The sequence below is a fragment of the Electrophorus electricus genome, chromosome 6, assembly GCF_013358815.1.
Source record: "Electrophorus electricus isolate fEleEle1 chromosome 6, fEleEle1.pri, whole genome shotgun sequence".
Taxonomy (NCBI): Eukaryota; Metazoa; Chordata; class Actinopteri; order Gymnotiformes; family Gymnotidae; genus Electrophorus; species Electrophorus electricus.
Genome location: NC_049540.1, coordinates 4993376 through 5021353, shown reverse-complemented (window position 1 = coordinate 5021353; position 27978 = coordinate 4993376). Strand labels below are relative to the sequence as shown.

The following is a 27978-nucleotide window of genomic DNA, read 5'->3' as shown; positions in this document are numbered from 1 at the left end:
CTGAATAATGCAGCGATATTTCCAGTGATTAAAATAAAAGGAGAATAATTGTAATTAGGTGTGTTACTACGGACTTCGCTTTCTTACATGTGCACTCGGGTGACGCGTCGTAAGGCGACACGCATGTACACTACCCAGCTGGTCACTGGAATTTGTGCACATCCGGTGAGGGACTTTGGAGGCATTAATCACTCAAGTAGGTTAATTAGAAAAAGTGGCCTCGTTTTTTCCACTACACGGCCGGTAGGCTATAGTGAAGCACAGTATAGAGGCCTAAATAATTAGCGCGCTTATTTCTTTTCTGTCTTTCTTTTCTTTCCTTTTTATTTACTTCTTATATCGTACTTATGAGCTTTCTAAAATTTGACATGTTGATATTGTCTGTTGGGATAAGACACGCGTTAGCATACACGTCACACATCGGCGTGTTCGGAATCAGTCGACTCATCCAGAGCACGAACGTGTGGGAAATGTGTGGGTTGGAGGGGGAGGGGGAAGCATATGGACCTCTCAAGTTTCAGGCGAGTGCAGACGCAGTAAACAGGAAACAATCCTTCCGTTTGTAAATACAGTGTTTCGTTGAAACGGGTTCTTTGGTAAAAACGAATACTGCACGCAATGCTTATTTACTCAGGCAAAGCTTTATTAACCTTCCATTATAGTTGAAGGACTGGTAAACATTTTTTATTCTGGTTCATAGCCTTATTAGCTACCAAGCAATTTCTGAATTACACCGAAATAAATATTAATCTAAATGTATATGAAAAAGAGGTTTGAACTGACTTCTGAACTTCATGTCCGGTGATCTCACTTAACCTCATAGCTATTATATTATCAGTTGTTTCAGTCTCAGGTTAGACGCTGGGAAATCATTTTGCCATTCGTTCCTGAACCTATACACTTTTTGAATTACAGTCTCCAGAATTCAAATTTAAAGGGAAAAGGCAATCTATTAAGATAATAATGAAAATAAATCCTTTCAGGCGACGTTATGCAAACCACACAGACAATCCTAAAATTAGCCTTCTCCAAGCCTCATGAATGAATGAACAGCTCCTGGTCTTGAATGTAGCCTATACCCACAGAACCAGGAAAGCATTCATATAATCCAAGAATTAAAATAAGAATTCAGAGAGCATCCAGCTTCCCCGAAGCCACACAAAATCAACAACAATAATTATACACACCCTAACGGGTTTTCATCGTACAGAAAACATCTGAACGTCATATTGTATTTGCCTGATGTGAACTATTCTACGCCGAGTTCCCTAAAAACAAAATTCCACAATTTATAATACAACTTCTAAAAGGTCTTTCCCAAAAGAACCTTATATTAAAACAGGATCATCACTGACTAAGGCATTGTACATTGTAGTGTAGGCTAGTGTTTTATAGGAAAACTGTCCATAATGTGTCATAAATACGTCAGTGCTTTAGAGCCATCTAGTGGACAAAAGGGGCTGTTACCTTCAGTCCAGATTTTAAAAAGTGTCCATAACCTACATTCAGGTTAGGACAAAAACAAAAATCCAGAAGCAAAACATCAGAAAAACACAATACATACATGTTTATAATACAAACTAGATAGGCCCATGATACAAATACAAATTAGACACCTGAAATGACAAAGTATGTTGACAGTAAGAACAGACATTTTTAAACTTGCTTCACGTGGTTAGATTTTAATAATTAATAAATGTATCAATACTGAGTGCAAATGAGGGCTCCCAAGAGACATATCCGTAGTACGCTGCCAATGAAACTGGGGTGCTAGATGCCATATATTGTCAGGAGTCCAGCAGGAACGCAATTGGCTGAATTCCCAAGGGAACGGGAGGGATGTTAATGGTCCCTTTGTTAGGCTCTGTATTATAAATTGCATTTATATGAATCTGCATGTCCATTTTAAACAAAAGGTTTGTAGGTACTCACTTTTCTCTTGCAATCTTTATTTTCCATCCAGCACAATGCTCTTTCATTTCCCATCACTGTGCATAATAAAATGCAATTGCAATCACTTGCTTATGAGCTCCCAGCACTGACGTGTTTATCAAAAGAAGGGGGAGGAAAAAGACTTCATGCATATCACAGTATAGTGTTGTAGCATTTTGTATCATATTATGACATCTGCATCGTGACATGCATCACATCAGAAAGTCTTTTCCAATCCCTGGCCCCATCACCTTCCCCCATAATGAATCCGTCATGCATCTGTGCAGTTCATGGGTCAAAAAGCCACGGATAACATGTAGCTTAAAAAGACTCCACGGCTGACCTTGTGCCATCAGAAGCAGCATGTGCATTTCTGGGAGCCATTCGAGCCTGGGAACTGGACAGGAATAAATAATGCCAAACAGTAAAAACACATAAAAGTAGTAAAGAGAGAGTGTCAATGCATGTCTCCTTGCACTAATTAAGACCAGGAAATGTTTGAGTTTTTTTCAAACATCGGTTGCATTGTAAACATCTGTATAATTGCAACCAAAAGCATTCCATACTTTTTCACAAAATAAAAGCATGCACAACAGTAATTTATGGAACAACCAATCAGATATGATGGCAAAAGCTTTAAAAAATGGTTGTAAACAAGAACAATCAGCTAATCACTTTTATAAAAATACAAGATTTTGCAATTGGCAACTATTTGCCTGTTGCACTAATAGTCTTTAACAGGTATGCTCATGACATACACACTGATGGGAATTATGCACTGAATGAACAGTTAGGTCTGTCCTTGATCAGAGCTTTTGGAAATAGCCCTCGAGACACAACCAGTCGCTTCAATATAACAACCAGTAACCAGAGTCTCAAAGACTTTCAAAATGATTTCTGGCCAGGTGCCACGACTCGATGGCAGATCTCCACTGTAAACCCTGCCGATGAAGTGACGGGTGGGGGTGGGGGGTGGGGTCAGGGAGCAATGGACGGCGTCCGCCTTGTGGGGCTCTGCTGTCTACGTCTGCAGCTCCAGGAAAACGTTCCGGTACTTCAAGCGCTCCTTCGCCTCCACGGCAGCATGGGCGTCGCGTAGGTCCTGCAGGATCCGGAAGAGACTCGTCAGGACGTCCGCCTTCTTCTCACCTGGAAGCCCAAAGCGCAGGGAAAACACGAACCGTGTTAAGAAGACGGGACGACGCTGGCCTGCGCCGCCATTCCACACCACTGCCAGACTTCTTTGATTTTTTATTTGATTTTTTTCAGTACCTTTTTGGGAGTCGGCGTCATCACCCTCCTCTTGCTTTATCAGTTCATAATATTTATCCCTGGAAACCACCAGAAAGCATAATCTGTTAATCTATTAATCTTTCTGACATAATCTGTTGATCTTTCTGGCAATATGAACAATAGGGTATATGACTGTGTTTTAGATTAAGTTTAAACAGAACTTTATTAAATGTAGCTGCTATTGTTTAACTGTAGTGTATTAATCATTTGTTATTGCTGCTATTGCTCCCCCAAAACGCGCAAGTCACAGAGAAAACGGCTTCCAAAATGAGCCGTGAAAGGAAAGTAAGGCTGTTTTTGCTGAGCGACTACCTCATGGGGCTCTGGACACTGCTGAGGTGCCGGTAAATAAGTTGCGCTTCCAAGTCTGGATCCAGCGGATCATACCATTCCTGCAGGGTGACACCATGCCGGGTCTTATCACAGCCTGGGTCTGTGGGTGGGGACAGCGAGGGAAAGCAAGTTATGGAGAGACCGTGCTGGGTCCATTAATACACACGTCCACTGGAGCTGCACCTAAATCGACTGTTTCCAGTGAGATCATTTAAAGTTCTGAATGTAGTAAGCAAACGAGACATTTTACAGCTGGAGATGTTGCTAGAACCATGATATTTAAAAAATGAAATATTGATATTATGTTAATAATACACATATGATGAGAACGTAAATGACTCCAGTGCCAGTAACTAAGGCAGATGTTATGGTTTAGGGATCTTTTCTTTATATGTACATCTGGTTCCCTTTCACTATCCATTAAATAACGAGATTGTTCTTTTCAAATGCTTTCATTTGGTCATGGTTACAGAGGCTCTTTATGTCACTACACTCATATTTTCAGTGGAATTAATTTGCCAAAAAAGAGACAAAACACAGTTTTAATATTAATTTTATAGTACTGACTGATAGAATTGTTATTGTTGTTGTGTTATAGCTTTTCTACACTGGTCTGGCATAAGTAGTCGTCACCTGGCATGTCAGTCAACACATGGGATACTTGGTAAACTTGGAAATTTACTAGGCTTGCAACACCACATAAAAGTTAGTGACAACTGAGTCGTTGTGGTCTGAAATAAGAGGATAAAACAAAAAATTATATAATTTAGTATTGGTTAGCAATACTAGCTACCCATGGGAATACTAGCAGATACACTGAGTAACAAATGCTCAATACCAGATCACACATCATAGGCTAATAAATATTTAACTTTATCAATTTACACTGGTACTTAATTAACATAAATAGTATTTTGCTAGCCAAACATCAGTTATCCATGTTGGGTCATATATGCACAGCACAGAAGTATGTGGACCTAGCCTCCTCATACGCAGCTCTCTGATTTAAAGCTTGCTGCTGGCTACTACTGAACAGGGCGCACTCAGCGAGTTCAGTTTCTCCTGAGGGTGCATATTTTTTTTTCAAATTTTCTATAGATATCGCGATAATATCGTTAGCGTGCATTCTTTTGACCATGGTAATTGTGAAGTGAAAATCTGATATCATGACAGCCGCCCTATTTACAGCTGAGGAGTCTAAGTACAGTCTCATTCCCCCAGCCGTCACTGAGAGGTTGAGTCATAACGCATAGAAATGACCTAATGTGGGCACCAGTGATGGGGAATCTCACTGGCTGTGTGAATCTCTTATGACAGAGGATGACATCATTTGTTTCCCTCATCATCTGTTGACTCTGCATCTGTAAGCAACTGCTTGGCTCCGCCCACAAATGGTTAGGGTTTAAATCTCAGTGTGGTGACAGTGGGAAATGGAGGCCAGAATAACAGTGCGAACACCTGCAGTACCTGTTTTCTCCTTCTGGTGGCAGCAGCTCCATCTCTCAGCTTTGTAGATGCCTGGGTGATAGCAGCTCATAGTGTTGGCATTGTGGCTGCATGCCTTCCGTAAAGCAGAAAGCCACTGATTCAGTTCATTTACACTCTAGAGAAAAAGTGGGTGGGCAGAGAGACACAGAGACATAATTCAGCTTCAGCTGTCTGAAAGATATGTCCCCTTCCTCTCTGCAAACATTCAAATATTTATGCCCATGCCTGCTAATCGAATAGGCGTACACGCACAGCCTCGATACTGTTTAACAGAGACCCTTTTCTGTGCAACCCTCTAACCCAAATGTTCCGAATCTAGTTCCCAAGCCCTTGCACGTTTTTGTGCAACCAGGAATCAGGGTTTATAGAACATGAAGAGCGTTCATACCTGGAACAGAACAAAGACACGACCCGGGTGACTTGCACTCCATTTCAATTCAATCGCCACGTTCTGCAACTTGACTTGCAACTTAACTAGCAATGTATTAAAACACTGTGGTGACCAACGGATTGTTGTTAAACCACTCACACTGTTAAAGAAGGACCTGCATTATTTTATCAAAGATTATTTGTTTGTTGAATCATGTGAATGGGATGTTTCATTACACATCTGGAACATCTGAAATTAGTGAAGATGCTCACAGCAGACCAACCCTAGACCACAGCCCTCCGTGATTACACTATTGCAAAAAGCCAATATTAAGATAACAATTAGGAAAGGATATATAGTGCAGGCTGGGTTTGAGTGGCAGGGCCCTGCTCTATTTGGAGTGTACCTTGCAGTCCAGGTAGAGCGTCTCCTGCTGGCCCGAGTCTTCGCTAGAGATGATCTGCATGACGTTGGCGCTGCCAAAGCACTTCTCCTCCACCTTCTCCACCGCCCGTATCTTCGGCAGCGAGATGAACGAGCTCTTCTGCGTGGACGCAAACACATTAGGGAACAAGTGCTCCTCTGACATCCTCTACCCCAGGGCTGCATGGCTGTGGTAGGGGAGCGTCAGACAGGCGGCAGGTTTGTCATAGGCAGCCATTGGACTCACCTTGGAATGCTGCGCTCGCGAATAGGAAAGAAGGTCTTTGCTGAGAGTCACGTAGTACTTCTTAAAGGGCGAGGTCATGGGTATGCACTTGTCTTTGGTCTTGTGGAGGAAGAGGAAGCCTTCCTTTTCCATGCTACCACATCGGAGACTCATGCGAGTCTGCAGATCCAAATCTAGAGGACATACACAAATGAAAGGTATATACTGTCCCCAGACAGCGATGTATATTCACTATTCACACTGTATGTCTGATTATTATGCATGTAGTCTTTATTGCTTGACTGGGGCCCCTCTGTTTATACTGGTTATAGGAATAAACCATAAAACCTTTAAAAGTAAGTATGAGAGAACATAAGAAACCAGAAAAAAGAATCTAGTAATAATAACAGAAAAAAATAGTAATCCCAGTAGAGACAATTCTGCATAAGGTCCTACGAGAGCAAACACATCTCCAGCTCAGACGTGACACATTCGGAATGTGTGCCCGCCACCTCACGATTCCCATTCCGGTTTTTGACCGTAATTCCACAGCTGGGGCAGCTCACCCTCTGACTCCTGGCAGAAGACCAGGCGGGTGATGAAGTCTTTGAGCTGGCTGATGCCCTGCTGGATGGCAGGCTGGAGTGGCACCATCCACGGCTCCTTGGAGCAGCACACCAGGGTGTCCAGGTTGCCGACGGTCTGCACCGCCTGGGAACAGAAGACCATTGACATGTGCATTAACAAATGTGTTCCCAAGATGTTTTCATGCCCTTGCAGTTCTGATCCCTGCAGAACGACTAACAAGTTATTGTGCTTAAACACAACATTAAGGCTCCCTTAACATTATTCAAGGGTAGTAGTTAATATGAACAAACCATTTGCAATTTCTAAAGTCAATGTTTTTCCTTCTCGTCATTATGTAACATTCTACAGTTTAGTAAAACTGCCTTTATTTATTCTTGCTAATAATCAAGTGTTCATCATAGTTTATTTGCCCATGGGACACAGTAAAGACAGTTAACAGAGATGTTATAATGCTGTTAAACTTTGTTAACATTACTTAAGGTTGTCTAATGCTGAAATGGTCGGTCTGTTAAATAATGCTTATTAATGCTAAAATTAAAGTTTTGTTAATGTTACCTGATGTTGTAAATAATGTCAGTTAGGGCATTGTGTCAATGAATGTCAATTGTTAAAATAATTTTATAAAACAGTGTACAAACATCATGTATTAATCTGTAGCACAATTCTAAACAGGAAAATTGGATATTGTTGCTTATTGTAAATGTACAGATGTAACTAACTGGCCATAGAGCAGGGACGCCTAGCAGGGACACCTAGCAGGAACGCCCAGAGAGACGCCCAGCAGGAATGCCTAGCTGTTTCCTGAATATCTTCCATCCTGTAGATTCATTTCAAAACACCTGTAACATTCATATGAAACTTAAAGCTTTCATTAACTGGCTTTCATTAACTGCAGGAGTTCTCCCAGAGAAGCAGGGGGCTGAGCAGGGGGCGGAGCAGGGGGCGGAGCAGGGGGTTGAGCAGGGGGCGGAGCAGGGGGCGGAGCAGGGGGCGGAGTGTACCTTAGCCAGGAGTAGGAGGGTGCGGCTGGTGCGGGCATCCGCATGCTTCTCCCGCAGGTGGAAGAGTTTAGGCGACATGATGGCTGGGGAGATGAAGCGTAAGCACAGGAAGCTTGTCACGGCGATGAACTTCACTTTCTGCCAAAGACAGGAAATGGAACCCCGACTGACTATGGGAAGCAGCACTGCTGCTACAGGACAAGTTTACAGTTTTCCAACAAATAAAAAAAATTTGCTGTCATGTTTTTAGAAAGGAGCATAACACAAACTTGCTCATAGCATTAGTACTGTAGCTTCTCACTGGGCCTAAACACAGTCTAATTAGGAAACTTGTTTAAAATAAGTGTAATATCAAATTTGAGCATAAATTTCTGCTTTGCACCCAAATGTAGCCAAAATGGCTTTGAAGACGTCAATAAAAACACAAACAAACAAGCAAACAAACAAAACTCAATAGAGAGCATATGCGTAATGTTTAAGGACACATGAAAGGACACATAACTTAGATGAGTAAAAACTACTTAAAATGAAGAAAAGCAGCTTAACAAAACATTCCAATTACTACACATCTGTGAAAACCATCATAATACCCCATACGACCCATGAGCCCGTTTTAGAAAGCCCATCCCTCCTGGGCGCATACCCTGTACTCCGGCTCTGGGAAACGAGCTTGGACCTGGCGGTAGAGCTGTTGGAAGGCCTGGCAGAGCAGCAGGGGGCAGTAGAGAGCCGACTGCAGGAGAGCAGCCATGAGCTCGGACAAGTACGACTGGAGCAGAGCCGAGCTCTGCTGGATCACGTCGGCTTCCGTCTGCACGCGGTGCAGCCCCGCACACCTGTGGCCACAGAGATCTTTAACGAAGCCATGGATAAAAAAAATATTTCCCACTTTTCTAAAAGCACATTGGCGTTCTGTCCAGGGTTGGTTTCTGCTTTGCACCATGCGATGACAAAGGGATCAACTCTGGCCTCCTAGACCCTGAATTGGATTAAGGTGAGAAGATGAATGGCGGTTCGTGATTCACCATTTACACTGTAAGGTCCTGCCAGGTTCCCCGCTGTTGTAAAAACAAGCCTTTCATATTAGTTTTAATGAGGTTACCAAATAATTTGAATTAATTACTGAATAACATGTCCTAAGATGAAGAACTGAATAAGACAGCTGGAATTTAAAAGGTTAAAAATGTAATAATCATTATAAAACCATCTCAGCTTGGTTTCAGTGTGATAAATGACATTTATCGGGCATCTGGCCTTCACGGGATGGCATCGCTGGAGCAGATGAGCTGAGTTCTGCACGTTAATCAAGCAGGATACAGCGCTAGCTCCAGCTGTAGTGGGCCCAGGTGTGGCTTTTCACAGGGTATTAGTTCCTGGAGCATGACAGAGGCCCTCAGACGCACTGGAGGAGGTTGAGAGGGAGGACGCAGACGCGTTTGCCTCGCGTTTGTTGAAGCTGAATCATGCCCTGCTCACGCTGCCGTTACATGGGAATATAGAGGCATTTCTGGAGTTTGCCTCTGACCTCGAATCGCTTACTGGGCCTGAAGAAGGGAGATGGGAGAGGAAGATGCAACCTGCTACCAGTCCTGGACTCTCCAGAAGAACCCAGTTGGCCCAGCTGAAGAGGTCTGTTCCCTGTGCTAATGAGCACAGCCCTACACTAAGCACACTTTTGAGCCCAGATCCTGAGGGGGGCACAGATCTTACCAGATCATCTAGTCCCGTCAACTGCTTAATCCTACGTATAGCTCCGTGCGTGAGATTGAACGGTGCCGTAATTTTCCTTACCCTGCTTCTTTCAACTCCACCTTATTAGGATCCAGTTCCACGTACTTCTTGTCCTCGAAAATGCGGTTGATGGTGGGGCCCAGAAGCCTGTGCAGATACTGCATGCCAGCCACCTGCAAGCACGGATGGATCCGGCAGGTTTTAGCTGATCACACGGGAAGAACCTCACCCGTTACGGAGTGCTCAGGATTGCATACCACAAGACATGACACACGACAGCCTTTAATCAGCTAAAGAAAAAAGTGATGTGTGTTTACTGCATTCCTTGCATCACTTTGCATCACCCAGATTGTTTTATGGGGCAATTTTACCTTAAGAAAGGATTCCATAGATTTGGAAGCTAAAGAGTTGCTCCTGAACAAAGTGTTGGGTTCAGCTGAGGAACAGAAATAAACAGGAAATCACCAACAGGCCATCAGCTCTTCAAAGCACAAATGCCACACCGTTTTGTTAATAAATTACGCAAGGGTCATGTGCGTACTCACTTGTCTTTTCCAGCTCAAGTTTGAACAACATGTCCAGGAACTCCTTAATTAGCCCTTGACCCAAGAAGAGCTTCACCAGGTTATTGGCCACTTCCTGCCTGTTCTCAGAGGTTGTTGTCTCGTCGATTAGCATGATCAGATCGGGCCAGTTACCCTATGACATCAAATACATTAACCAGTATTATGAGAAATCTTACTATAGTGTCAGGGCCAACCAGCTTCAACACAAGTATAATAAATAAACAAGGCTGCATCATTTATTTGAATTTATAACATAAAATTAAAGTCTGTTTCAATGTAAACAGAAAAACATCAAGAATCTTTATTTATTTATTACTGATTTGTTTACTTATGATTTATTACCAATTTATTTAAAAACAAATCATACTGAGAATTACAAGTATACATCCAAACCAAGATAAATTCAACCATCAGTCATTAAACAATATCTAAAAATGTTTTTAAATTAGAATTACTGTGGATTCTCTTGTAGGAGGTGGAACATGTTAGAGAGCCTGACTCACATTGAGGTGCGTCCCGACAGACTGACTCAGGAGCTCTGTGAGCGGCTTGTAATGGCTGGACGGCAGGACTGTCTCATCACGGAGCCTCAGCTGCAGACGCAGGGAGCCCAGAGTGCCTCTTAAAGAGAGAGAGAGAGAGAGAGAGAGGGGGAGAGAGAGAGACAGACAGACAGAGAGACAGAGAGAGAGACAGAGAGACAACAGACTGAGTGACGCCTCTGTAATCATCATGTAGCCTAAAGGTACTTAACTCTCCACACTGGCAACACAAAGAAAACAAGGTCACCAGTTTTAATAGATCAAAGAAAAAGTGTGCGATACTAAAGTGTGATACTGAAGTGTGATACTAAAGTGTGATACTAAAATGTGTTTAGCTTTAGTCTTATAAAGATGAATAGAGACGAAATGAATGACCAAAACAAACAAACAAAAAAACAAGCTCTGAGTCACTTCACTTAAAGTATTCCAGGAAATGTGGCCAGCAGGGCAAATAATAAAGAAAATGGCTCCATTATAGTGTCTATCCTTGGCAAAAAGCCTCATAAAAGAAACAGAAAGGCAGACTTTACGGCCGCGCGGGTAGACGTCATTTCCCAAGTTGATGAAACAAACTAAAAATGAAGGCATAGGGGCATCCAGGCACAGGGAGCAGAGCAACACCCTAGGCCTGTGCTTGTAAAAGCACATCGCACACAGCACGTGCTGTTCACACACCTGGGGTACGGGAGTCTGTCTTTTGTTATGGTATTTTTTTTCACGTTGGACGTTTTGAGGATTGCTTTCTGTTCCAGCCAAGCGACACTTTGTTTTTAACAAGTGTCCCCTGCAACATTCATCTCCGCTCCGTCCAACTCTGCCGCCTCTGGTTTATGACAAAGTGTGATAAAATTACTGGGGCATAAAATTTAAACCAAAAAAAATTAGCACTGTTTATCCTCTGCCGTCTTTGTTCGGGAGCCCCTGACCGCGATGTTTTGATTGAGTCTGTTTGTAGCGTGTCCACTCCTTGTTGGCCCCTCGCTCAACCTGATCTTGACACCAAAGGGGTAATGTCCTTGTCCAGAGTGACGTACAGAAGTGCTTTGTATTCTCTACCAAGTACAAATTCTCGTGCGAGCATAGATCGGTCATAGTGTCAACAATACTCAGTTAAAGCCTGAGCTAAAATTGAAATGGATTTTTTCTCTGAGCGACTCAGTGAAGAGGTGGGACTTTAGTCTTCGTTTGAAGACAGTCGATGTCTTATGGACAGCCAGGGGAAGTTCATTCCAGCACCTGGGTGCCAGGAGTTCTGATGCACTCAAGAGAAAGAGCTCGAAGAGGGTCTATCAATGGCTGGGCTCCCAATGGCAGGCAACAGATGGAGGGCCATCAAAAATACAATCAAGAAGAAGGCAGTGCAGCAGGTTGGGGGGGGGGGGGGCAAAATAAACAAGAACAAGAATAGCAGCTTGACTCGGTCACTGGGAAGAGGGTAGGTTGGGGGGACTGGTAGATTATGGGCACTTAATGGGAGACTTTTCATATCACCGAGTTCATTCGAATGTCATCACTCCAAGAGAGAGGGCGCTGCAGGCAAAACATGTGAAACTCATCTCAGCATTGTGCTGCAGACATTTAGATACCCAAGGCCTGCACTGAAATGGCCTTGCTGGAAGAGATCACTTTTGGCTTGTCCTCAAACTGTTGTAAACAACTAGTCTTGATAGACTGTGGCTTTAATAAAATATTTTATTTTTAATGAATAAATGATTTGGCTGAATTTAATAAATGATTGGACAGAACTGGATTATATATTTTATTTTACTGTTGTGTTTTACCTCCCTGCACATATATTAAGAAATGAATAAGTCCTAAAAAGCAAAAATCTTGGCAAAAAAGTATACTGACTGACACAGAGAAATGAAAAATTCTAACTTCACAATAATGTAACATTATTACATAAAGATCAAGGTGAAAATAATCATTTGTGTGAAATTGGCACTGACATTTTAATGCCATTTTTTCACCTTTTTTAAAGCAGGGAAATATTGATGAAGCTTAACCAAATAAGATTTTCACTAAATTCAAACTCTAAGTGTCTTTGTTGGGATGTCCACGTTCAGTTTAGTGCATATCCAACAAAGAACTGAAATACTTGATAATACTCATGTAAGTCACACAAACGAAGATAATAAATTTTTCGATAATGTTGTTGCCTTTTTACAAATTAGTCTCATAACCACTTAGAAAACGGGAAATTTCAGAATGTAGAACATTTCGCTAAAAAATTATAAACCTTTATAGAATCAGTCCATCCATTTAATCATTCTTCATTTCAACTGTGTCATGACTGTAATCCCTCTCTTCATTTCACAAGCTGGATGATTATTGGATGTTCTTACCAAATGCTTGCTTCTAATCCTTTCCAACCTTTCCTGTTTCATTGGTTACATGAATTGGAACACTGATGACACTGTAGCTGATCTGAGACCAGTTTAGTGTCTGAGGTAAAGGTCCGATGAAGTGGACATGGTCTCTCCATTGAGTGAGTGAATGAATGAATGAATAAATTGAATAATTAATTAATGAAAAGGTGAAAGATATGGCTTGTAATATTTGTTATGCTTCCTCCCAATCAAACTCCTGGAGTTTTTACATAAGCTCTGTCATTCCTCTGCTCTTGCGCATGCCTGCTTTATAATCATCCCAAAATATCCACATGATGAAGGAGCGTGAGACAAGAAAGAGAGAGAGAGAGAGAGAGAGAGAGAGAGAGAGAGAGAGAGAGAGAGAGAGAGAGAGAGAGAGAGAGAGAGAGAGAGAGGAATTTAGCAACAGAAATATTAGTACTCCCTGTCACATGGCTGGAAACAGATGCACACGCATCTGTGAGAACAGCCCAGTCTGTGAGAACAGCCCAGTCTGTGAGAACAGCCCTCCATGTCAAAGCCATGAAGACATGAACAGGCACACGCCCACACACATTCTCAGACATGAACTTCCTCCAGTGCTGTGGACAGAGTTTCCACATACGGTTTATGTTTATACTCATTCCGAACGACTGTGAAGTGCCACCGCAGTGCCTGTAATGTCCACATCCGTGCCCCACAGGCCAGGCCAGGCACTGAGGTGGCCCCTGTGGGGATTGTGCACCCTGGCCGGGTCGGCAGGCACTCACTCGTCCTGGCTGTGCTTGGGTTCGTCAGGTCCCAGGTGAAACCAGCCCTCCTCTTGCTGCGCCAGCTGAAGCCTGTTGATGCTGAACAGGACCTGGGGGTGAACAGCAGACACGCAGTCAGACAGCTTGACGATTAAATGCCAAGGCAAGGCGAGCCAGCGATGATGGTCAAGGAGTTTATTTTTGCAGAAGGGGAATTCAACATTACTGACTGTTTAACTTCAGACAAAATAAAATTAACAGAAGAGAATCTACAAACTTTGTAAAGCCACTATGCAACAATTTTACTTGAAGTACCTATTTTGTAAAATCAGACAATGAACATTGAACAAAAAAAAAACAAGACAAATGTAACAAAAATGAATTAAAAAAGAACAACAAAAAAGACACACTCCCCATCCAGCAGCCCAACAGCTTACTATCTTCCTCGTTCAATCAAATGCACACATACTTGTTTCAAATAAAGGTCATTGACACAAGCCGGTTCCAAGCAGCCTAATTTTGGCGTCTTTCACCTTGTTCCACTCCACAGGTTTAGCTGTTCCTTGGGTGAGCTCACTAGAATCTCACCAGATCTCACCAGACTAATGGGCAAAGCTCAGATGACTGAAGATACCTGCTGTTCGACTGAGCATGCGCTGGTGAGAACACCCATGGTAAAGCTCACCTTTCCCAGAAAGTCGTTCTTGCTGACCAAGTCCCAGTCCCACACCTCCACAGTGAGAAGGCTGTCAGCCAGGGGGTCATCCAGCTCAAACTCAAAGCTTTCGTTCCAGCGTGGATAACAAGACTTCTTTACCACCTACAGGAGTGTTTGGTAAAACCAGTATCAGTACTAAAGTAGCTAACAACGGAGCCCAACACGGATTTCCATCTGCTTTTAGACACCTTGTGAATTTCCCCTCTGAGATTAATGAAGTGATCTATCCATCTATAATATCTTTAAACTCCTTGGTCTGATCGACAAAGACCTTCAAGTGTATATATATACTGTCATTACCCAGTCTATCACAGTCATGACTTGATCAATTACTGTCTACAGTTTCCCTGACACAAGTAAGCCTTTAGCAGGATCTGCAAATATTAATTTTTGTTAGAAGTGTACTTCACCCAAAACTGCTAGGATAACATTTCTGAAAACTTATGGATAGGTAGTAGAAGAAATATTATCACTATACAAATAAAATCATGCTAAAGCAAGGTTATACCTATTCCATTCATTTTTGGATAAAGTATTCAAAATAAAATCAATAATTCGTAATACACAATTATTGTTTGCATCCTCTTTCCAGAGAAACATCTAAAGACACAGAAACATTTACTGTTTGAAAATAACTGCTAAATTTCCCAGTGTTAAAGCTCTCAGTGAGAGTGTCTTGCATGAATATAAGGTATGAAAGCAGCTATTTTAATGAGGTCTCCTGTTGAAAAACTGGACAGTGACCCTTTAACAGTGTAAGGTCAGGTCAGGACTAGAAGAAATCTGTGTCCAAGAAACCACTGTTATGATAGAAAAACAGTAACCACATGCAGTTAGGGTCTTTTCAGAAACGTTTTCCAAGGCAGTGCAGAGGTTCTGTGAAAGGGAGACTGTATGTGTGCATGCGAGGATGGAACAAGGTGACATCGGCGAAAGAACTGAGGATTCATCCAGGAAAGAGGAGGTGCTTAGATGAGACAGCAAAGGGGTCCTGCACTATACTGGCTACGGAGCTGCTCAAATCAGCCCGGCCAATGTCCAAACGGCAGGTTACATTCCATAGCTCGCAGGACATCAGTACCTCTTCCACTAGAGTGAAGAATTCCAGCACAGGTGTATAGGAAGGTGAAACGGACATTCGCCAGGAGAAGAGCGGCGAGCAGGAGAGGGTGAAATAGTTGGTGAAAGAAAAAGGAATTGGGCAGAGAGTTAAGGTTAGACGGCCAGGTGAAACAGACATGATGGTCTGGAGGAGTGTTAATGATGATCACCGGGGAAGCCAGCATGGATCTGCTGTGTTGGCGAATGCATGGTGATGTAGCAGGTAAAATGGGCACCCCGTATTCATTAACACTGACGGTGGGGCTGCATATGGCCTTAGTCACCAGGGAGGTGAGGTGTCATAGGCTTAATTCACCGAAACACCAGCGAAAGAAGGTGCCTACATGACGACTAAGAGTTCGCAATGTGGAGGTTTCTAGTATGAAGCAAGTGGGATGGGTTCTATGTGAAACTCTAAGGGTTTGGCGCAGGGTATTTGACATCTAATCCTTTGTGTAATTACAACTACAGCACTTGGCTGTTGGATGAGAGGAAAGGGATCGTTTCCTTACCACACTCTCCTGGCTTTTGCCGTTGTATCTGACTCTGACGAATGGATCTGAGGCACCATTGCGGTCTTTTTTCGCAAGATCTCTGGAAAAAAAAACAAGAACAGATGAATAAGTCACTGAAGTCAACCCATCTTCTCAAAGCCTGTCTTTAGGACAGGTCAGTTGTTGTTCTGTACCCAATGTTCAAGCCAATACTGACGTGCAATGTTCAAGCTAATATGATTTGCTGGTTAATAAGGCCATACTTGGATAATATACTAATATGGGTGAAGTAGCTCCCATGAGCTCCTATATGGCTTTATTTAAATATTGTACCCTATTGTACCCTAATATTACAAAGAAGTGTCTGCCATCACAAAATGTTTGTTACACAGTTTATCAAATATTTAAATTGATCCATAGGTGGGTTTTTTTTTTTTTTTTTTACAGCAGCAGCGTTTTTTCAGTGGGAAGCAACAATTCAATGCTTACGCAGCCAAATCTGCATTTGACATGCATTCATGTTCCAAGTGTGTCACCTGGCTTCCAGGACTCTGCAGCGCAACCTGCGAGGAACTTTCCCGTCCCCGAGCAAGGAGATCTGCAGGTGGATCTCCCCCTGGACCTCCTCATCTGGATCTATCTCAGTCAGGTTCATCCAGCAATCCAGACCTGCAACCCAGCAAGGACAGATGTAGTCAGCTATGGAAATGCAACATGAATTTACAAACATGAAATATGGCATATGTATACTACACATATATGCTGCAATACAAGAAATTCAAAGACACACAGCATGCATATAGGAAAAAGACAAAATAAAGGGAAAATGGAGATAGAAAAATAAAGATGATGAAATCTAAATAAGCTATCTGTTTCTGATATGAAATATTTCATCTTCATTTTTTTGAAGATTTGGCCAATTGTCTCTGCTACTGGGATGAAGTGATTTCTTCTATTATACGGCTCCACCCAATCTGAAAGAGTGAAAGGAAAAAAAGCTCTTTCTTCAAACCATGGGGAGCCACACACCACCTCCTTCCTCACGCGACATCTGTTGCTCCTTCAGAACTCCAGAAGGTCAACACATTTGGGGGAGAGCACTGATGGCACAGCTGGGTAAACATGACCGAGCACATGTCCAGAGAGATTTCAGCAGCTTTCGTACATCCAGGGACTAGTCAAGCATTGAAGCCTAAAGACATACGGCCATAAACAACAAAAACAAGCCCTTGCTACTAAACATCTCGACATCTTAAGAAATGAACTTACGTGAAACCAAGCAACTGTGTGACTCCACAAATGTGCTATGTGTGACAGGGTTGGGATTGGAGTGGGGTGGCAATTAGCAATACTTGAATAAATCAGTTTGTAAAAATCAAGTTTGTAAAACTGTTTTTTTCTTGCATTATAAATATATGTGAAAAGTGGAGGGATGGGAAGACATTTGGGATGGGCTTTAGAGAAATGTCCGTGGGCAGTCTTGTTTGTGGCAGATTTTTGCTGCAATCAGCTAACAGAATTTCTACTCCTCCAGACATGTTCACTCATTATGAAATCACATTTGGCTACATGACACTAGGCTTTTCATTTCTACCAAAGTATATAGGTTTAAACAGCCTTTAAACTGCACAAATGTTTGTATTATACTGACTTTTAAATATAAAATAAATATATAATAAAATATGTAACATTATAATTAAGGGAAAAGGGGATTACAATTATTATTATTATTATTATTATTATTATTATTATTATTATTATTATTTCAATTGTGATATGGCTTGAAATATACTAAAACCACATTGGTGACACTGTATGCATTTTGTCTTAAACGAACACAGTTACCCTTGGTGAATAGTGAGAATATTTCGATTTATTTCAGCAAAACACCTACAGACCACTCTTTAGGAATATCTGATGTAAGGCAACATGTAAACTGTGCACAATCAAAGTAATCACAAAGCCATCGTTCACAGGTAATGAGGAGCACTGCCTGCTGATGATATACATCATGTGACATGAAAAATGTCCATCATTAAATATTACGCTATAGCATTTACTTCGTTGTGATGCAAAACACACTTTACAGCAATTTCTTCCATCATTTGGACAATATTTTGCATTAAGGTAACACAAGCATGGATGTTACAATGAACGATAGAATGATGAATCACTGGCCGGGATGCAGAGAGGGAATGAATGTTTGGCTGATTGACAACTGTTCCAATGGAGGAGAGTGAATGCAACACAGAACAGGGTAATTCTAATTACATGCGGTTTTACCTTTAACTAGCCTAGCTAAATGTTAGTGGGAAGTGTGCTAGCAGTTACCTAACTTGCTAGAGAAGTAGCTAGCTAACTAACTGCTAACACATGCTTACAGTATTACATGTAGGTAGTTGTGGATGTCCCTTACAAAAGTTAATTTATGGGTAATAAAGATAAAGATCAACTTCACCACTATGAACAACATAAATCCCACTGTTTTAGAACTACATAAGGTTGTTCCGTCATAGCACAATATAATGTAATAAAAAATAGGTCATCGTCCTCGCAATACAAAATTACCTATACTGAGATATGACATTTTGGTCATACTGTAGCCCTAGCCCTAGGTCATACTGTAGCCCTAGCCCTAGGTCATACTGTATAGCCCTAGCCCTAGGTCATACTGTATAGCCCTAGCCCTAGGTCATACTGTAGCCCTAGCCCTAGGTCATACTGTATAGCCCTAGCCCTAGGTCATACTGTAGCCCTAGCCCTAGGTCATACTGTAGCCCTAGCCCTAGGTCATACTGTAGCCATAGCCCTAGGTTATACTGTATAGCCCTAGCCCTAGGTCATACTGTAGCCCTAGCCCTAGGTCATACTGTAGCCCTAGCCCTAGATCATACTGTAGCCCTAGCTCTAGGTCATACTGTAGCCCTAGCCCTAGATCATACTGTAGCCCTAGCCCTAGGTCATACTGTAGCCCTAGCCCTAGGTCATACTGTAGCCCTAGCCCTAGGTCATACTGTAGCCCTAATAGTGAGACTCTGAGATGTCAGTGCTGCAATAGCTATTCCAGTAAGCACACTCACTTGGATACTGCATAAACACACATTCAAACATAGCCTAATAGAAGTACTGTATACATACATACATACATACATATCTACATACACATAGACTGTACAGCAGAAAGAAGAGATATAGGATCATGTTGATACACCATATCTTTCCTCTTTGTCTCTGGCTCTAAGAAGCTTAGTGTAAGAGAATTCATTTTTACAGCTTAACTTGATGGCTGGCCTGTAAAATTCGGCAATATGGCACATTATCACATTCCAAACTCACAAACCCAACAGGAACCAAGTCAGAATCACCCAATTTATCAAAAAAAATCCAATTCATCACCTAGAAATGCTGTTATGATTCCAGATGCTTTCATTGTGCCTGGCATACCAAAGAAAGTCGTGGATTTTTCCAAGGCCTGGTAAAACTACAAATGACCAACCCGGCATTTCTGGACTACAAATTAAAACCAACGGCTCAATACAAAATGACTCACAGCTTTCTTTGCCAAGCCAGTGCACTATGTAAAGCATGGGCAAATTCACAGTGCTTCTCAGTCCGGTCCCAGGTACCAAAATCCGTCCCACTCTTTTGCTCTCGCCCAACCTGCAACACATTCGAAGCAAGACGGACTACCTGGTGCAGCAAGAAGCACTGGATTAAGAGGCACTGGACTGGGAGACACCATGAACACCTCTTACACTGCATCCATGTGTATGTGTATGCCTGTGTGTAAGTATATAAATGGACAGACATTCTGCATTCAGTCTAACCCTTCAGCTGTTATCAGCATCAACTCTGCGGCGGCGGAATGGTTGAGAGAGTGTGTTTCTTCCCTATTAGTATTCCAGAGAAAAGCTTCCATTATGCCAGTTTGAAAATGAACCCCCCACCCCACCCCCCGCTAGGCAAAACTTGCCACTTAGCTGAATGGAAAGAACTCCTTCATTCTTCTCCGCCTATCACTGAGAGAAGGGGGATTCAAAACGCAACAGAGTAATTTCCAAATGTGACAGTATTATGCTTTGGCACGCAGAAGCTTTAATGAGGCCAGAAACATTGGTCAGTTGCTTGCCACTGAGATTGGCCTGACACTACCGTCTGCACCATTGTGACCTCACACTTAGGAAAAAAAGTAATAAGGAGGAGAGAATTAATTTAATCTAGTCCACCATCTCCAGGGGAAACGCAGCAAAACACTGTTTTTTTACTAGGTGCTGCACTGTGGGGGAGAGGGGAAAATTGGATTGAAAATAACTATAATAGCTGCCTGACAGGCTGTTTGATAGCGCTCTCCTCAGTCTGGCCCACTGGACCACACGCACCAGAATTAGATTATACAATTGCAGTGGCAGCCCAGTACGTGACAGTCATACCGACGCAGCCCAAAGAAATGTAGAAAAAAGAAATCATTTTAAAGGGATTTCAACGTCCTTTACAACATGACAGCCACAGCATTTCGGTGTACGACAGCTGGCAACTGAAGGGTCTACAGGAAATGCGTTGCCTCATAAGACACCTGCGTGCACGCGCAGACACACACACACACACACAAACACACACAAGCACGTGCACCAGAGGATAACCTTTAAAGAGAGAACATCCCCACTTCAAACAGTGGCCATAGCCTCTTTTACCTGTCCCAAGGTCAATCGGTTTTGATCTACAGTTCCCAGACCTGTAAATACAAAGGCCAAAAACACACTGGACAGAGTTGGGGGGGAAAAAAAGCTTTTTCCTGATCTAATCCTATTTTTCTTTGCCAACTCTGTGTTCTGTGTAACCAAATATAATGAGAATAGTACAGGCTATGGCTGTCCCTCCCCCTGAATAATGTGAAATGTTAAGTTAGTGGCAGTGACTCAAACCTGCCTGGAACTGTGAGACGCTTGTGTCTACCTCTTCATCTTTGCTCATCATATTCCACCCATCATCACCATTATGACATCACCACATTTGCATTAGGCTCCTCCAGTGCAACTGCATTCATTACCAACGCAGTCACACGGCAGTGCATTATGATGTCGGACTCTGTAAACTTCGACCCAAGCTAGGTTTCTTGCCACCTCTGTGTTTTCCACACGGTCTCCGTGTGTCACAAAGTTGTCCAAATGTGCCTTAAGCCAAGCTGTTATTCCACATGGAGCAGTCAAAGCTCTGTGTGTGTGTGTGTGTGTGTGTGTGTGTGTGTGTGTGTGTGTGTGTGTGTGTGCAGACGTGTGACTCAGGTCTCACTCCTCTCAAGGTTAGATTTCTGGGGAGGGGCCCCGGTCACCTCGTGTGTTCGCCTCCAGCTGTGTAATGCATTCACACCCTGTCAGCCCCATCAGTGTGGGGTGTGCGCTTCTATTTCCGTGCTCTCCGCGACTAGGCCTTCTTGCTAAATGGTACTGCTTGACTTTGGAGAAAAAATACACAAAGGCAGCTTGCCCTCTGTGGAGAGAGAGGCAGTTACATAGACAGGGAGTTAGAGGACAGGGGGAAAGATAGATACACAGAGAAAACAGAGAACAAGAGAGCATATAACTTGTAGATGTGTGCACCTTAAATGCACGATTAGGACTAATGTACTGTAGAACCCACAAACAGCCTGAGAATTCCATTGTTTTTCAATAAGAGCGTTAAAGCCACACACATACACACACACACACACACACACTCTCACATCTCAGTGAAGCAGTGCAAGAAGTGCTGCAAGGGACCTCTGACCTGTGGGGTAGACATCCTACTGCCAGGTCAGGCTCTGGCCGATGCTGAGAGCAAGACTCTAGTCCGCTCACAACAATGGCCACTCCCGCTGCGCGCCATGACTCAGTGCCCCCCCACCCCTGCTCATTAGACTCCTGAACATAGGTTCCAGCTTCAGGCCCCGCCCCTCAATGAGTCAGCCCGCCAACACCGACTCCAACAGCTAACAGCCCCCTGGGTGGAGCGCCATCGAGATCGGGATCACCTGGTGCTTTAAGAATGTCTGAGCCCTGCTCATCTCAAGTGTGGGGGCAGGCTCCAATAGGACAATTAATGACTAACTGTTGTGACCAAAAAAACAAAGCACCAAAAAAAAAGGTGTCTGAGTTATAAGGCACAGATGAAAGCACTGGACAAAGCCCAATGTGAGATGAGAATAAAGAAAGCCAGATGTGTGTGTAAGAGAACACTGCTCATTTGGAAACTGAACTTAAACAACAGGAAGTATCAAATGATAGAAGAGTGGTGCGACAATGCAGTCGTATGACTTGATCATAAGCCCCTCATTGGTGTGCTTCATGACTCCGGGGAAGGAGCTCCTGAAGGAATTCACGGAATCAAGCACACAACATGCGCCGACCAACACCAGCAGGCTGAGGGAGAAGCTCCAGCAAGTGTCGTGCCTACCTTGTGGTTTAGCAGTGAGAGCCTCTTTTCTGATCGACACCTTGCCGATGACGTCGTCGCGGCTGGAACCAAATGAAGAAATCACCTGAGCTGAGTTGTACATGTCTGAGTCAGTAACTACATTCAAAGACCTGCACCTTACAATATCAGACATTCCCAACAGTAGGAGGTTTAGCCCAAATTAATTCATATCTTGACACTCTCCGTGGTATAGAAAGCACAATTATGGTTAGCAATGGGGCATTGTTAATTGCTCCGTTAGCTCATTATCCTGAAATAGCACAGTGAGCGGGGATATAAATGAACGTGATGAAGTGAACGGGGTGGAGAGAACACCAGTGTTCGTGCCTGGGAGGCATGAGGAGGTGCTGACCTGAGGGAGTCCTCATCCATCACATGCAGGGACACGGTGTGAAAGGATGGAGGCACATGCACGTTGTACTCCTCGCCCCAAAAAGGGGACAGCGTCTTCCATATTGTGGCTGTCCTAGGTAAAAAAAAAAAAAAAAAAAAAAAAAAGTTGAAAAAGCAAAAGTTTAAAATTGAATTTTATTAATCTCTCAAAAGAAGCGAACGTGAAAGAATATTTCCCTCATATAGACTACGATTGCTTAGAAAATATATAAAAGCTTTTAGGGACCAGAAGACCTACTGGTAAGTGCTATTTTAATTGTGCTTTTTAAATTTTATTTATAATTAGCTACGTTTCTATATATCAGATAAGGTAAATCATTAGGAGGTAGTAAGTGTTTAAATTAAGTATATGCTTTTATTTTATATCAACATTGTTAGAGGGCGGGTTGGTGGTTGGTGGCCCAGTGGTTGGTCAATATTATTAAGCAAAAAGAAAGGCTTTTGAGTTCTGCATGTCCCTCCAAACTAGAAGGAGACATCCCTATGGACCTTTAACTTCCATTTTTGCTAAAGTTGATTTTCTCACATTATGTGGTATTCATTTGAGTGTAATTTTTCCAACACTTTGCATGAATGACCAGCAAGAGAAATGTCACTGGATTCTGAACAGATGAAATCATGAGAAAAAGGTCAAAACATGAACCCTAACCCCACTAGTCCTACCTTTAACCATTCTAACATGACTCCACAGACAGCGGAGCAGCAAATGCTGCAATTACACCTTGCAACACAAGTCAAGGGTGCATCAAAGGGCAAACTCCAATCTTAGGCACACTAAAGAGAGGTTGCTTGTCCACATGACTTATTGAAAAGATAATCCTTAACAACAGTTTAATAAACAAACCAAGCAAAGTCACAAATGGCTGGTGGTCTTGCTACAAAACAAACTCGGCACGCTATATCTCGATTCTCTATCAAGCAAACTCTTCATGACACATAGAACAAGTTGATGGCTGAAATGATCTAATGTGATTCGGAGCACGAAATCCTCACCTTATCAAGTGAGTTGACATTCAGTGGCTAGGAACAGAAAAAACTCGAATCACCTAGTAAAACATTAACCATGCAGCTCCTGTGCCTCTTACAGTGAACACAAGTCTGAGCTCAAAAACAAAAGAAAAAAGGTCAAATGGCTGATTGTTTTTGTTGCAATTTCATGTGTTTTGTTATTCAACACAACCACATGTAAACACTCCCTGAACCATTTAGTCTCTAAATGATAAGCCTGGTCTTCACTGACACACTTTTCAACCACCAAACATCCCGTCCCGACAACAGGCAATGCATAAAATTTAAACACCCCATTTCAGCAGGGCATTTTAAGTACATCTGGAGAAATAATCCCTCAGTGACGTGAGCAAAATGTTGCTACCAAGGGCCATAAAAATCACGGGACATTTTGCATGTTTGCAGCAGACACAAACGCAGTGAGGTTTTCCTCACGCCAAGGTCTGAGTCATGGCGCACTTTGGTTTGCAGGGATTGCACCACCAGTCTCAAGACAGGGTGTGTGCTGCGTAACAGATGCAATAGATGAAAATAACAACATCCCCCCCACACACACACACGCCTTTTGGCCTCCCAGTTGAGCAGTATATTCCATGGTTTCAGTTATGGACAGCGAAGAGCTTTGATGCGGGATGATGAGGAGCCATCTCACTTTAAGCTTGTTAAATCTAAGATATTTGACTCAGGAGGACACAGAGCTGAGTACATCAGCAGTAGCTAACCTGGGCTAGGGAGGGAAAACACAGAAATTAGTCATACTGTACCTTATAATGGCCTCGTTATCAATTCTCACAATGCAGTAGGGATCGCTGCTCCCAGTGCTGAATGGGGAGAAAAAGAAACATATTACACAAGGAAGTGTTGCAATTATTTCCCACAGACAGGCATGTGATCAACAATGTTGATCATTCAGACCTGTTGTTGTGTTACCAGGGCGCCACGTGACGTGACACAATGCTACTTGGATTTTCCGAGAACGGCTCGACTATGCAGATTCCTGTGCTGAGCCACGCTTCAGTACGTGAGGAATCCTTATAGCGCATGGCCTCCGTTTGGTGATGCGCGAAGAAAATATTAACATAAAAGGGAGATCTTCTTTTCTTTCCAGTCCATGTTCCCCTTTCATCCCATATGCCACAGGTAGGGAGGAGCGTCTCCTTTGGTGTTGTCAAAGCACACACCAAAGACTGCACCCACACTGAGGCGTCCATGGTGAAGCCTTTGGAGAACACCAGTTCAAAGGACCAGTCAAGACCTAGACAGACAGACAGACGGACAGACTTACAGGCAGACAGACATAACATGATGTCCCTGGGTGATCAGTTAGAGATGTGCTTTCATGTCACACCACTGAAAAAACAGTGGTTCCCTCCCTTGAAATTACAGAAATGATGGTTCAGACGCCTCCTTTTTGTATGAAAATGGAAATGACATTAACTATAACTAGAACCGTCCTTTCCCCAAGGATATGCAGTTTTTCCAGCACAAGCCACCCTGTCTGCCCTGGTCAGACAGTCCTTGTCTCTGATGTTGGGGTTGAACACTGGCTGATCAAAACATCACACTCAGTAGGGTTTTTTTCCCCTACTTGCACAGGCACGCTAGCCAGAGTCACGCATAGTGGTTAGGGGACTTGAATTAGCCCATTCTCACTTAAAAAAAAAATTTGTAACAAGTTGGAAGTTAGTGATGAGACAGAGGGAATGCTGTTTGTCTAAGTGAAGACATTTCAGTTCCTCCAGGGGGTAATAACCGGTAGTGGTGGTAGCATTCATGAGCACTTTGTGTGTTTCTGGAGGAGACAGAGGGCAGACAGGCAAGTGTATAAGATTATTCATCTTCGTCTTTTGTTATCAGAGTACTGGGTGCGGAGCAGTTGTGTACGTGCTGGGGGTGGCACTGATAGAGTCAGGTACCACATCCGACAACCACACGGTTCGGCAGTTGAACCACGTACAATCATTTACAAGACACCTGCAGGAAGATGACAACAAAGGAAAGGACGCACACATGCAAACACACTTCCTCTTGGTCTCTGTAAGCAGACTGTTTAGGACTGTTGCTCTGGATAATCAAGTCTGAGAATGGCACAGTCCAGCCATTCTTTCTGTTCTAAAGCCAAGTCTGGCGCGTTCCAGAGGTTTCAGATTAAATGGGTTTTTTTATTTGTTCATAAAAGATCGCAGCCATTCAATTCTGTGTCTTGGCACTGTGTCTGACAGGAAGCGTACATGTCGGTTTATTTGTAAGTACGAATACGTACGAATCTTTTGATCTTTCAGCTAACAAGAGACTGCACGAGATCACGAAACTGCTCTGTATCAGCTCCCCCAATGCTCTGTTTCAATACTGAAAATATTTTAAACGAACATGTTTCAACTGGTTTCCATTATCTTGTTTCTAGCGCGCAAAACAATAAGAATCAAAAAGACCCGTGAATCTGATGCCGCACTTCGCAATTTCAATGGGCATGATTCGCAAAAGCACGTATAAAGACTTTGATCATTTTCATTATTGACTGATTCTGCGCCCAGCTTCCAGTTTTGCACTTGAATTGGAGATCGGTGCGGAGGATATTGTTCCCCTTAAGCCTGAATGTGGGGCATGTGTAGGTAGGGCTGTTGGTGAAAGCTCTCGGATGCAAGCTGTCGCTGTTCAGCAATGTCGCCAGTGTAAGTGTAAACACTCCGCACGACACCTGACCCTGAGATTCATCACCCTCACATAGATACGACGCGAAACAACAACCATGCAAGCATCAAGAAATGGTGCACTGCTCCACAGTGCTTTAACTGAGACAATACCGGAGACTCTGGCGGAACGGTTAGGGGAGACACCGTAACACCCTATTTCACACTGACGTAACCCCGTTCACGCCGTGTTAAGGACTGTTGAATACCTCATTAGTGACTAATATTTTCCTAACACGACGCGAATACACAGTCCTAGGAAATAAGCCATTGTTAAAGTCACAGGCGTGAGCAAAAGATTAAAATGTAGATTTTTATAACTCGCGCTCGCGGAAAGCAAGGAGAACTCGCTGCACTTCGACTTGGATCGGAGTTGTGCCAGGCTGAAATGGTCAAGTGGGAACGTAGTTGAGTCTTTATCATCTGTCACTGGGAACAGATGTTTATGCTGAAATTTGGCATGTGCTTACACATTAACACCAAACAGTTTACACGAGAAGTGTGTGTTGCACTTGCCCAGCGCGTGGTGCATTAGGTAGAACAGAGCCCTTTCACCATATCCACTTTGCTGCATTCGGCTGTAGCCTACTCAAAGCTCTTTACAGAAAATAAAAGTGCGTGACCATGAAATGATAATGATAATTAAATATTTTGGTATTTGATATTTTAAGCTAGAACAGGAATCTAGTAAGAACAACTTCCTACAGGTATCCGTTTGTGTGTGTGTGTGTGTGTGTGTGCGTCTGCACTATTTTAAAAAGCTTTTAAAAAACCAAGCCGATGAAGCATCTTTGTCTGTTACCCATTTCAACACATGAACAGCTCGCGTGCTGTTCACGAGGCATTCTTCTATTGCCAATGTTACCTTCGACATCACACGTCTGTTTAAACCTCAAACTCGGATCTCCGCTCAAAATGAATTCAAGCTTCCTCTTTTCATGCTGTCAGGTCTTCCCAGGATTAATTAAAGAGATCCGGTGAACGTTGTTCAACTTGAAATATTTTCAGCGATTTCAGCTCACTCGCTCAGCATAGGAACCCACAATAGAAAGACCCGTATAAAAAACTAATACTTACATATCCTTGATGGGCAGATTTTTCCCTTCCACTATTCGGATGAACAATGTGCTTCGTTTAGCCATCGCTGCGTCTCGGGTGCCCCGTAAGATGTTAGGAGTGACACGCTGGGCTTTCAACAGGCGTTGACAGCTGCATTCCTCCCAATAAGAGGTGCGACGCCGCACAACAACATTCTGAACATTGCACCTATATAACACCGAGACCCCAGTCTAATTTCAACAGTCCTATTCAAAAATAGTCTGCGGTGAAAGGCAGTGGTCTCACAGACTAGTACTCGGACGTTTGCCTTGCGTGCGTGTTCAATTTGTGCGCGAGCAGTGGTAGAACTGTTTGTGCGGGGAGTGACCAGCTGAGACATTTTAGAATTGCATTGGCCAGACTGGGACGTGACGCCCTTTCTTTTTGCGCTTTCCCGGGAAATGAAGTCCTCTGATGACGTTCTAACCTC

General features: G+C 43.0%; 1 protein-coding gene across 1 annotated transcript; it reads right to left on the bottom strand.

Annotated features, from left to right (window-relative positions):
* Positions 1-619: 619 nt before the first annotated feature.
* On the bottom strand, positions 620-27882 carry rasa4 (RAS p21 protein activator 4). Its single transcript, XM_027015889.2, has 21 exons — positions 27528-27882; positions 24525-24581; positions 22712-22825; positions 22339-22400; positions 16446-16578; positions 15928-16009; positions 14282-14416; positions 13615-13706; positions 10455-10572; positions 9931-10084; positions 9757-9821; positions 9446-9558; positions 8298-8490; positions 7655-7792; positions 6632-6776; positions 6087-6259; positions 5823-5960; positions 5026-5161; positions 3538-3658; positions 3205-3263; positions 620-3081 (listed from the first exon to the last, which is right to left on the bottom strand). The coding sequence occupies exons 1-21, from the start codon at positions 27590-27592 to the stop codon at positions 2954-2956; spliced, it is 2421 nt and encodes an 806-aa protein (XP_026871690.2). The 5' UTR covers positions 27593-27882; the 3' UTR covers positions 620-2953.
* Positions 27883-27978: the final 96 nt, after the last annotated feature.

Bases quoted from the DNA above. Each gene is read 5' to 3' on its own strand.
- rasa4 (XM_027015889.2), bottom strand. From the start codon at position 27,592: ATGGCTAAACGAAGCACATTGTTCATCCGAATAGTGGAAGGGAAAAAT. The intron at 22,401-22,711 runs GTCAGCACCTCC...ATTTGGTTCCAG, and splicing joins ATGGATGAGGACTCCCTCAG to CCGCGACGACGTCATCGGCA. The intron at 16,579-22,338 runs GTAGGCACGACA...GCTGGGTTGCAG, and splicing joins TCTCACTGCTAAACCACAAG to GTCTGGATTGCTGGATGAAC.